Source organism: Scyliorhinus torazame, chromosome 14 (genome assembly GCF_047496885.1).
Source record: "Scyliorhinus torazame isolate Kashiwa2021f chromosome 14, sScyTor2.1, whole genome shotgun sequence".
Taxonomy (NCBI): domain Eukaryota; kingdom Metazoa; phylum Chordata; class Chondrichthyes; order Carcharhiniformes; family Scyliorhinidae; genus Scyliorhinus; species Scyliorhinus torazame.
Genome location: NC_092720.1, coordinates 48,338,930 through 48,351,018, shown reverse-complemented (window position 1 = coordinate 48,351,018; position 12,089 = coordinate 48,338,930). Strand labels below are relative to the sequence as shown.

The 12,089-nt window shown below is 47.0% G+C and overlaps 1 protein-coding gene across 2 annotated transcripts in view; it reads left to right on the top strand.

Annotated features, from left to right (window-relative positions):
- The window catches only part of LOC140389708 (uncharacterized), a 287,989-nt gene that overhangs the window by 149,073 nt on the left and 126,827 nt on the right, over positions 1-12,089 (top strand). For both annotated transcript variants that reach the window (XM_072474126.1, XM_072474125.1), the window contains 4 exons: positions 573-695; positions 1,985-2,110; positions 3,201-3,320; positions 10,466-10,585. In XM_072474126.1, the coding sequence (XP_072330227.1) occupies positions 573-695; positions 1,985-2,110; positions 3,201-3,320; positions 10,466-10,585 (489 nt within the window). The remainder of the gene's footprint in view (positions 1-572; positions 696-1,984; positions 2,111-3,200; positions 3,321-10,465; positions 10,586-12,089) is intronic.

Below are 12,089 nucleotides of genomic sequence, written 5' to 3'. Positions count from 1 at the left end.
ATGGGCAATAAATGCCGGCATAGCCACATCCTGCAAATGAATTTATTTCATCTATGCCTGCTTTAATGGAGATTGTCTCTTCCTCCTGTCCTGGGAAGATCCATCTCACTGAAACCCATCACACCCTCCAGCAGGAGATGAAACAGCCTTCCCAGGTCTCCTCTTCATTTTTATATTTGCTGCATCCTCAAAGTGCCAAGCCTTACAACCCTTCAGTAAGAAATCCTTCCTTTCAGAAAGAATAGGTGCACCTCCTGCTGACCCTCACTGATTGGTTGAGTGGGATGCCTATGCCATGGCTCTGGGAAAGGGCCTCAACCCAGCTTCATATCAGTCATTTGGGTTCTCGATCCAACATGCAGGCACTGAGTACAAAGATTACGTTCTTTATTTTTGTCCTGATCAGCATGAATTCAAGTGTCCCTCTGCCTGGGGAGAATTACTCCAACAACAGTAATGTTTTGGAAAATTGACAATTGATCAATAATACTGCATCCCAATCTATCCCAGTTCAAATTCAATTTTTAATAACAAACTTATTGCACAATTATTTTGTTGTGTTTTAATTTCAGATATCAATGAATGCCAAAACCCAATCTATTGTTCAAAGAACGGGCAACGTTGTGTCAATACTGAACTCTCATTTAAATGTGAATGCAAGAATGGATTTAAAAATGTCAATGGAACATGTCAAGGTACCTTAAAAATTGTAAAATAGCTTCACCGGATATTATTGACAATTAGAAACTTATGATAAATACCAAGTCAGTGTTGCACTAGTGTAATGGGATCTTTGAATCAATAGGTCAATCACAGTAGTTCTAAAATTATCACAACTGTTATGTTCAATTCATTCAGCTACTTATTTGATTTAACCTTTAATATTAAAGCAAATGAGGCAAGTAATTTTATCTCATCACAGCACCAGTTCTATTCTGCAGGCTGAATTCTATCAGCTGTCTGGACAGGCTACGAGGTGGGAGACCTTGTAAAATAATGGTAAATGTATTTTGGAGGGAAACCAGAAATCTTCCTGAAACAGCAGAATATTATTAATGCCAGGGATGGCAGCGGATTTGTGCAGCCAAGTAATTGGTCAGTTCATGACCACTTCCCAGCAAGCCCACTAGGTATATAGAGATATCCTTCCAGTGGGTTCCTGGAGGTACCATTCAGCCTCCTGTGGCCGCTTTTTGTTGCTGGAGATCTCCAATTGCGAGGGCCTGCCTGCCTAGTGAAAAACAATATGGCCTGGCCTTCGACGGCACTTCATCTAGGCATCATCATCTTCCCCCTTCAGCCTCACTGTTGATGGTGCTGCTGAGACTGTGAAGTGACTGGCCTCCTGCCTGTGCTGACAGCGCTGAGGGGCAAGCCACCTTCCTCAATTGGATGGTAGTCCTGGCATCAGCCTCTTAATTGGCCCCCCGTATCCCACTGTCCTTCTATGAAGGCTCCGGATCCAGCTGTTGTCCCAGTGGTGGGAATCCCTAGTTTTTGGTTAAAAAAATAAAGCCTGAACGTGCACGCTTGAAGAGTGAAACTGGCTAGGATTTCACGAGAATCACTCAGCTAAGCCCAGATAGAACTTTTCATACAATAATGTATGTGCACACTGAGTAGGAATCCTGAAAAGTTTTCCTCTCAATAACTTTATGCGGAACTCAACTCTCGAGCCAAGACCGGTCATTGTCTTTGCTGAGAAAGCAATGGCAATAAACAACAAATTTGGACTTTTCTATGTTTGTCTGAGCTTATTTCTTTGCACAATTCAGAATTCTGGGTGGGAGGGGGTGGTGGTGGTAGAAATATGTATGTTGTTCGTGCAGAAATGTGGAAAATTAAACCCATTTATTTCTGTTAATTTTTAAAAGTTTAATAAAGTCACATAAGATAGTTGTTTTGAAACTAAATGACCCAGCTTCCACATGAGGCCTATATGAGTGGATGCCCATTTACAAATATCAGAAATTATACTCTGCAGATATAAATGAATGCCTTCATGAAGAATTAAATAACTGCTCCAAAAAAGGTCTCTGTGCTAACCTTGAGGGTACATACGACTGCCAGTGCATGGCTGGTTATTCTGGAAATGGCACTACTTGCGATGGTAAGCATAAAATCACTCAAATGTATCATTTTGCATGTTAGCTTTGTTATGGGAAAATAAATCGGGCCCAAGCTAAAATTGGCTCAAATCTTCTCATGACCAAGTCATCAGAGGAGGGAAGTGTGTGTCAGGACTCTACGGACATCCTGATAAATTGCCTTCAAGCTTCTGATGGAGTGATTTACACTGTGCAGAACCCTCGAGGAATGTCTCATTTGAGCGAGATAACCTACCTGCATACTTACCTGGAAGTAACACATAATATACCTGGTTTAATTCTAGTGGTTCGTCAGCGTAACTCAACTGGGCACCGTATCCAATCCACTCCATCCGCCCCCCCAATCGCCTGACAATACCCCAAATATACCTCCATCACCTGACTATTTATCTGACTTGATCCAAGATCCGACCACCTGCTCCGACCATGGCCTCTCTGCCTACTCTACTAGCCTCTGACAACCCAACTGCCCCACCAACCTAAATAACGTCCCCTCTAATCCCGCCATCCATTTATCCCCCTCATCTACTCAGTCACCTACCAGTTGATTCACTCAGATACTGAAAGACTTGGACCTTCAAAAGAAAATCTTATCCATAGATAGCAGCCACAGTGAAAAGTGGGGTGTCTTCCTTCTTCCATCTCTTCATGCACCTGAATGATCTTCTCCTAGAGAAAGGCTGCAATGGACCTTGAGACTTCAACCAGGATCAGAAGACATGGCTGAAAAATCATAAAAGAATTGAGCCACAGAAACCTTTGTGGGCAATATGAATGTGTTCAGCATTGACAGACTGGAAGATTTAGGCCATCAATTGTATCTTAACTCCATGGATAATTATCCAGGACAAGCAATCAAATTAGTTATTTTTGAAAGCAATTTAATTCATCATTTGGATGAACATTTAGGTTTAGTCCATAGCCAACATGCAGGGATGGTGGATATTTATCAGATGTGAATTTTTGACATGTTAAGAGCTGTAATTTTCTGTGTCTCAGGAGGAACACAGAGAGAAATACTATTAATATAACCATAGATAATCCAGATTCTCTTGGGAGTTAATAACTTTATATTCTGCACTATTCCATTAGATGAGAATGAATGTCTTGACAGCAATATCTGTTCAGAGAAAAACAATACCAAGTGTGTCAATTCTGAGGGCTCTTTCAACTGTACTTGTTTAGAGGGACATGAAGGACTCAACTGCACAGGTGAGAAATTTAATTATTCATAGAAATGTCTTTGAAACAACTAGTCCTACAACAGCTGTTGTTTACAGTAGTCTGTCAGTGCTGAATATGATTGCAAAATTAATCACATAATATCGAAACGTTTTTAAAAAGCACACAAAAGATACATTAGAATGTGGTCCCATGCAGTCATGTTGTACAAACACACAGGCAACATTACTGTCACCAGTGTATTAACAGATGTGTTACCCATTTAGAAAACTGAACAATGGTTACTTTGAAAATGTGGGTAAAAGGAATTTCAGAGTTTTAGTATACCTACAGTAATACTTCCAACAGTAACATCTATTCTTCGGTCTGAAATACTGACCCTGATATTCCTTAATTTGGTACTCGGGAAAGATCTGTTCGAACATTATCCTACGCGTAATCTTCGGGCCTCGCCACATCAATAAGTGCAGAGCTCGAGGCAGCAGGAACTGAAGCTGGAGCACTGTCACATGAACAAGTGGAGATGTCACCAGGCCTCAGCTTTCCTCTGATCAAGGGCACCCACATCCAGCAGCACCTTTGATTACTATCTATTTGTGATCCGATGGATGATAAAAAATATGGAGACTACCAGGCTTAAAAACAGAAAGGTTGAGAGGACAGTGTCATGTGAGAGTACATTTAAGAAATGGGTGTTTATTACTGCAGTGTTGTCAGAGAGTGGGTGGTGCTGGGCTGTCTGTCAGCTTTTTACTTTCGTTTTAGGCTGTTTGCTGCAGGTTGCGTTTTAGTTTCGTTTTCAGAGCTGGATAGCTGCAGTCACAGCCAAAAGGTGTATTAGAGACTCTCTCTGTAACCTAAAGACTGTAAATCGATCCTGGTGATTTAAAACTAATAACAGTGACTTTAACCTGTTGCGCTTCTGGTAAAAGGTGTTTTAAGTCTTATGGATGTTGAAAGGAAAGCTGAAAGGATTACATAGCGTTGTATTCTTTGGGGGGGGTTGTATTTTAATTAATAGTTGCCTAGATGTTCACTATGTTTTTAAAAAGTTAACTTGAGTTCATAGAATAAACATTGTTTTGCTTTAAAAAATACTTTTCCATTTCTGCTGTACCACACCCGTAGAGTGGGCCGTGTGCTCTGCATAACACAATCTATTAAAAGTTGTGGGTCAGGTGAACTCCATGATACACTTTGGGGTTCTCTAATCCCTGGCCCATAACAATCAGAGTTGCTAAATAGTGAGGTTTTGGGCTTGCTTGAAAAGTAATAATGCTGCAGGATCAATTAAATGGCTTTTATTTAGTCTAAAATATTGGGAAGCATGGCATGTTCTTTGTTTATTGCATTTCATTAAGTTAATTTGCATCGATTGATGAAAGTGAATATGATCATAACTATTACCCCATGTGAAGTAATGCAATTTAATGGTTGGCATCAAGTCTGACTCAATCATTCATCATTTTCTGAAGTAATTATGCTTTTTTATGAGGGATGCACGAATAAACATCAGAATAAAAGGTGGGGGGGGGGGGGGGGGGGAAAGAGTAATCTCAGAATAACGTCCGGATGAGTTACATACAATAAAAGAGGCCAGTATTAAAAGATATCTTTGACATTTTTATCACTCTGAATTTGAAAATGTTGTCTCCTCCAAGTTCACCGCCCCACACCATGTAATCATTCCACTCTGCCCGCTTCAAACATCTGAAGGTCGACCACCTCATCCTTCCAGAATTTGGACACAGCTTACTTTTGGCTGCCTCAAAGTCCTCTTCTCCCCATCTCACTATAGTTGAATTCAGATTGTCCCAATACCAAGTAATGTGCATCAAGACTGCAGCCTCCCACCCCTCTTCAGGCAGTAGAACGCTCCACACCCACTGTTCCTTCTTAAACTGCCATGTTGATTTTTGAAGTCAACTCTATCATGGGAATTTTCATTTCTAATTGATATATTTTCTTGCAATTTGCTACCACGAACGCAGCAGGAAAAATACAATTTCTGTCCACCGATCATGTTGAATAGCTTTGGAATTAATAACATTATTCCTTCTGTGCCTCGATGGGAATGAATGTTCGTTCATCGAAAACCATACAGCGTGTGTCAATACGGAGGGCTTTTAATTTATTCCGCATTCCAAACCCACTGGAGGAATCTTCACTCCTCTGTTAAATAGAAAAAAAAAATATTTTTACAGCAATGGATAATACCAGCACAAGCACAACAGAAAGGGAGATTAGTTCACAGGGTTTCCAGAATCCAAGAAATCAAAGTGCAAAGGGTGTTTCCTGCCTGGCAGGGTTAGGCCTCAATGAGTTTCTTGTTGGAGACATGAACATGAATATCGTTAAACTGAATGGGGCTGCTGCACAAGGGGCATTCTGTAATTATAACATCCCCTCCCCCCCCCCCCCCCCCCCCCCCCGCCCCCAATGTAGGCCAACCCTGGGTCTGACCAAGCGGCTGCGCTAGACTTGGGCACAAATTCCATAATGGCCGCTAAATCTCACGAGCAGCCAAAAACAGGATTTCCGCCGGCAAGGTCCCAGTTTGAGATTTTCCCTGCTCCCCACTCCCCCTCCGATGGCGAATATACATGCTTCGAAATAATTTATTTAAATTTAGAGTACCCAATTCATTTTTTCAAATAAAGAGGCAATTTAGCATGGCCAATCCACCTACCCTGCACATTTTTGGGTTGTGGGGGCGAAACACAAATTCCACATGGACATTGACCCAGAGCCTGGATTGAACCTGGGACCTCAGTGCCGTGAGGCAGCAGTGCTAACCACTGCACCATCGTGCTGCCCTACTTCGAAATAAATTAACATATTAACAAAGGGCTTGATGCCATACCAACGTCTGCCAACAATTTTTCTCGGCTCCCGTTCCCATCGCGTGACATCACGCGAACGCAAATTACTATTGGTTTTCAAAAACCAAAACCAGTCATGTTGACCACCCTGCAGTCACTGAGATGCCTGCAGCCCTGGGATGGGGTGTGGTTGAGGGACATGGCTCAACAGTGCCCCTTGGTGGTGTGGGGGTTCTACTTCTGCTAGTTGTGAGGGCTCCTCTTATCAATTGGGGGCATGTGATGGACGTATCCCCTTCTGAATGTGGGGCTGGAGGGTGTTTCCATTATCCACTAGGGGGTCCTTAAATTTAGCTTTGACATCGGGAGCCATTTAAAAAGAGTGTGCCAGACTACCGGTGGCAGCTATGATAGGAGTGGCGCACATTTGGTGGCTCCTGCCCTTGGTGGACTTTTTGGACCTTTTCCCTGGCTAATAGTGGAGCTGAGAGATTGTAAAAGGTCCCGGTGGGGTGGAAGAAGAGTATCCCACTGGTGTATGGATTTGTGGACCAGAGGTGGTCGAAAAAGGAGGGAACAATTGTTGAAAGCTGGTGTAGAGCCTGCGACATGGGGGAAGATGGCCGAGGGTCAGGTTTTGAGCCTGCCAGCCCAGTGGTCGACAGATCAGCTAGTGAGTTGCTTCCACGTGAAATTTGCCCAGCAGAGGAAGGAGAAATTGGAGGATCTGGCCAGGGTGGTGGACCCAATAAAGACAGGGATTGACCGCATGGAGAGGAGGTTAGATGCCCAGGGCAAGGCGATTCAGAAGGCAGAGGAGGCGGTGGGGGAGCACAAGGAGTAGCTTGCCTCAATGGCTCCAGAGATGGGCTTGATGCGAGATCAACAAAGATGGATGCAGGAGAAGGTGGAGGACCTGGAGAATTGATCGCGCAGGCAGAACGTCAGGATCATCGGCCTGCCGAAGGGCAGCGAGGGAGCGGACGGCGGCACATGTGGCGCAGATGTTCAAGAGCTACTGGGTGAAGGGGCATTTGCTCGGCCCCTGGAGGTGGACCGGGTGCTAATGAGGAAGCCGCAAGAGAACGAGCCACCGAGGGCGATGACAGTGCGGCTGCACCGGTTCCTGGATAAGGAACAGATTTTGAGGTGGTCAGGCAGATGAGGCGCGGTACTTGTACTATCAGGACCTGGGTGCAGAGCTGGCCAAAAGGAGGGCGAGCTCCAAGAAGGTAAAGACAGCCCACTTTAAGAAGGGTGAAGTTTTGCATGTTATACCCAGCGCGTTTGTTGGTAACATGAAGGCCGGGAACTTTATTTTGTGTCACCAGAGGAGACGATGGAATTTGTTAGAGACAATAGACTGGCAGGAGAAGGAGGACATTGAACTCTGGAGGCGATGTACCTGTTTTGTATGAACCACATTTGCACTGTATTTGGGGCCATTGCTCTGTTTTGGGTTTGTTCGTTCTTGATAGGGGATGGTGGGCTGCTCTTTTCTTTGTGTTTGGTGGGGATTGTAAAGTTTGTACTGGGAGAATGATTTGGCGGGTGGGAGTGGATTCAGTGTGTGGTAGGATGCCAGGCACCATGGGTGGGGGCTACCAGGCTAGCTGGGCAGGCTAGCTCATAGAAGCGCAGTCGGGGGTGAGCAGCTGATTAGTGCATTGGTGGGGTTGGGATTGTTATTTTGTTATGGGAGGGGAGGGAGGGCGGTAGAAGGTTGCTGACAGGGGAAGGAGTGTTTAAAGGTGTCAGGGTGAGAGTTGACGACGGTGGGTGGCCAAGGGCTGGCCTGAGGAGGTGCGGGACACGGGCTGGAAGTTGGCCCAAGAAGGTGTCGCCCCCCCTGACTGAGCTAATCACATAGAATGTGTAAGGGTTGTGTTTGGGCCAGTCAAGAGGGTCCATGAATTTGCTTGCACATTTGAAAAGCTTAAAGGCAGGTGTGGCAATGGTACAGGAGACACACCCAAGGGTGCTGGATCAGACTTGGCTGAGGAAGGGATGGCTAGGGCAGGTATTCCATTCAGGACAGGACTCTAAAACAAGGTGGGTGGCGATTCTGATTAACAAACAGGTGGCGGACTCGGGGAGCAGGTACCTTATGGTGAGTGGGAAGTTGGAGGGAAGGCCGGTGGTGCTGGTGAACATTTATGCACCGAACTGGGAAGACAAGAGTTCATGAGGCGGGTATTGGGGTAGATCCCTGATCTGGACTCGCATCGGCTGATAATGGGAGGGACTTTAATACGGTTGTAGATCCAAGGCTGGATCGGTCAAGTTCAAGGACACGGAGGGTGCCTGCAGCTGTGAAGGAACTAAACGGGTTTATGGAACACAATGTGTGTGTGTGTGTGGGGGGGGGGGGGTTTGGATCCGTGGAGGTATGGGTGGCCAAGAGCGATAGAGTACTCATTTTTTTCCCATGTTCACAAAGTGTACTCCCGAATTGACTTTTTCATTATGGATAGGATGTTGCTGCCGGGGGTGGTGGACGTTGGGTACTTGGCGATAGTAGTGTCGGATCATGCCCGGCACTGAGTGGATTTATGGATGAGTGGGGGGGGGGGCAGTGCCCACACTGGAGATTAGATGTAGGGCTATTACCAGAGGAGGAGGTGTGTGTGCGGGTGAGGGAGGCCATTCGGAAGTATGTGGAGATGAATGATATGGGGGAGGCTTCGGCAGCTACGGTATGGGAGGCGTTGAAGGCAGTGGTGAGAGGGGAGTTTATATGGATACGGGCACACAGGGAAAAGGCGGACATGGATAGGTTGGTGAAGGAGATTCCCCAGGTAGACAGGAGGTACTCGGAGGCCCCGGAGGAGGGGCTGCTGAAGGAGCGGCACAAGGATGGCGTTTGGGTTGCTATCTACAGGGAAGGCAATGGGGCAGTTGAAAAAGGCGAGAGGGGCGCGTACAAATATGGGGAGAAGGCTAGTAGGATGCTAGCACACCAGCTAAGGAAGCGGGAGGGAGATTGGGAAAGTGAAGGACGGAGGGAGGAATACGATCTTGGATCCAGTGGGGGTGAACAGGATGTTTAGGGACTTTTACTGCAGGTTATATGTCGTAACCCCCAGCCGATGTGCAGGGGATGAGGAGGTTTTTGTCGGGATTGGAGTTTGGGGGGGGGGGGGGGTGGGTGGGTGTGGGAGAAGAGCTGGTGAAGGACTAGGGGCCCCAATTGAGCTGGTTAAAGTGATGGAGGGGCTGGAGGCGATGCAGGCAGGCAAGGCCCAGTGGGCCAGATGGGTACCCAATGGAGTTCTATAAAAGGTTTTCTGCAGGGCTGGGGCCCCTGCTCAACAGGGCGTTTAAGAGGCTAGGGAGCAAGGCGTACTCCCTCTGACGATGTCACAGGCCTCGATTTCTTTCATCCTGAAGCGGGATAAGGACACGGAACAATGTGGGTCGTACAGGTCAATCTCCCTTCTAAATGTAGATGCCAAGCTACTGGTCAAGATCTTGGCCTCGAGAATAGAGGAGTGTGTGCCAGGGGTAAAAGGGGAGGACCAGAAGGAGTTTGTGAAGGGGAGGCATTTAGCGGTTGTGGTAGTATGCATTAGGGGTCATGTGGGACTGTGAAGCCGTGATGTCATTGGCTGACAGATCCCGGGTCCTGGTTGGCTGTTGATCTCTAGCTCCGCCCTGAAGGCGGAGTATAAGAGCCAGGAGTTCTCCCCCGCAGGCCAGTCTGTTGCTGAACTGCGGGGAACAAGTCACGCTTAATAAAGCCTCATCAACTTCATCTCTATTCGTCTCTCGTGAGTCTTTGTGCGCTACAGCAGTAAACATTAGAAGCCCGCTAAATGTGATTATGATGCCCTCGGAGGGAAGGGAGGTGCAGGTCGCCATAGACGCGGGAAGGCCTTTGATCAGGTTGAGTGGGAGTATTTACGGCAGGTCCTGGGTCCGGTTGCTGTACCAGGCACCGGTGGCGAGCGTGCGGACGAACCAAGTGAAAATAATAAAATATTTTCAAAAAAATAAATAAAGAGAGTGTGCCTATATCACATTGCCAGCATTGCCACCGCATTTAGGCCCATCCCTCCAGCACTTTGAAATTGCACAGTGTTGTTAAATCAGACAAGTTTTACACAGCTGTTCTCAACTGATCCACCACTGCACAACTTGGGAAGATTGTACCCTTGGTCTTGGAACAGTTGTTCTTGTCCCCATTAGTCTTTCTACTCTGACTTTAGTCACACCATATACACAATTTTCAAAACAAAAACAAAAGATGGCACAATCTTTGTCATATTATGTCACTCTGCAATTACAGCTGTAGATCATCAGCAATTGTTTTGGAATAAGTAACAATTTTGTTTTCCTGCTTTTTATTTTCAGATGTGGATGAATGTCTTGACAGTAACGCATGTTCATGGAAAAACAATTCCATCTGCACCAATACCAGGGGGTCTTTCACCTGTACATGTCAAAATGGAAATGAAGGACCCAACTGCACAAGTGAGGAGCAAATCTGTATACTACACTGCAACCTTGTTAGCAATCCTGCCTCAGCTTTGTTAACAGAGGCATTAATAGAATAAATTCTAAATAGTTTCTTCAAAATACAAGCAAATGAAATGTAATTGCTCAGCTTGAAGAATATTCAATGACCATACCTCCACTGCCCTCTGGGGAAAGGAATCTGGGGCGTCATTCTCCGACCCCCCGCCGGGTCGGAGAATGGCCGTTGGCCGCCGTGAATCCCGCCCCCGCCGAAGTCTCCGCTCCCAGAGATTGGGCGGGGGCGGGAATCCGGCCGCGCCGGTTGGCGGGACCCCCTGCTGGATTCTCCGGCCCGGATGGGCCGAAGTCCCGCCCAGAAATTGCCTGTCCCGCCGGCGTAAATCAAACCTGGTATTTACCGGCGGGACCAGGCGGCGTGGGCGGGCTCCGGGGTCCTGGGGGGGGGGGCGCGCGGGGCGATCTGACCCCGGGGGGTGCCCCCACGGTGGCCTGGCCCGCGATCGGGGCCCACCGATCCGCGGGCGGGCCTGTGATGTGGGGGCACTCTTTCCCTTCCGCCTCCGCCACGGTCTCCACCATGGCGGAGGCGGAAGAGACTCTCCCCACTGCGCATGCGCGGGAAACTGACAGCGGCCGCTGACGCTCCCGCGCATGCGCCGCATTTCCGCGCCAGCTGGCGGGGAAACAAACACCATTTCCGCCAGCTGGCGGGGCGGAAATCCCTCCGGCGTCGGCCTAGCCCCTCAATGTTGGGGCTAGGCCGCCAAAGATGCGCAGCATTCCGCACCTTTGGGCCGGCGCGATGCCCGTCTGATTGGCGCCGGCTTTGGCGCCAGTCGGCGGACATCCCGCCGTTGGGGGAGAATTTCGCCCCTGTACCTGAATTTCACATTTGATTTATGTACCGAGGACTCGGATTCCTATATACCTCCGAGCTCTGCGATCTTTCTCCATTTAAAATGCTTTTCTCTTCTTCCTGCCACAAAGGGACAAATTCACAATTTTACACATTGCACTCCAACTGCCAATTCTTTTCCCACTCACTTGACCAGTCCAGATCTCTTTGTGGTCTCCTTTGTCTTCTGCAGCATATGTTTGGGTCAGCAGTGAAGTTAGCAAACAGACAATCTGTCCCTTCATCCATGTCATTTATTTAGATTGCAGATAGTTGATCCTTGAAAACTTATTGGCTCTGCCTGTTGTACCAAGATATTTTTAGTGCTCAATAATGGATTGAGATTTTATCATTTCCCACAAGACAAATGTTAGGCAAACATTTGTTGAATAGAGGAGTTACATTCACTATTCTCAAGTTGAGGGACCCTTCCTGAAACTCGAGAGATTTTTAAAATGTGCAACCAATGCGTCTACTATCTCAGCAGTCACTTCTTTAAGACTCAAGGATGCAAGCCATCGGGTCCTGGGGACTTTTTCAGTTCGAAGTTTTCTCAGTACCCTTTTCCCAGTGATTGTAATTGCTTTAAATTCCTCACTTCCA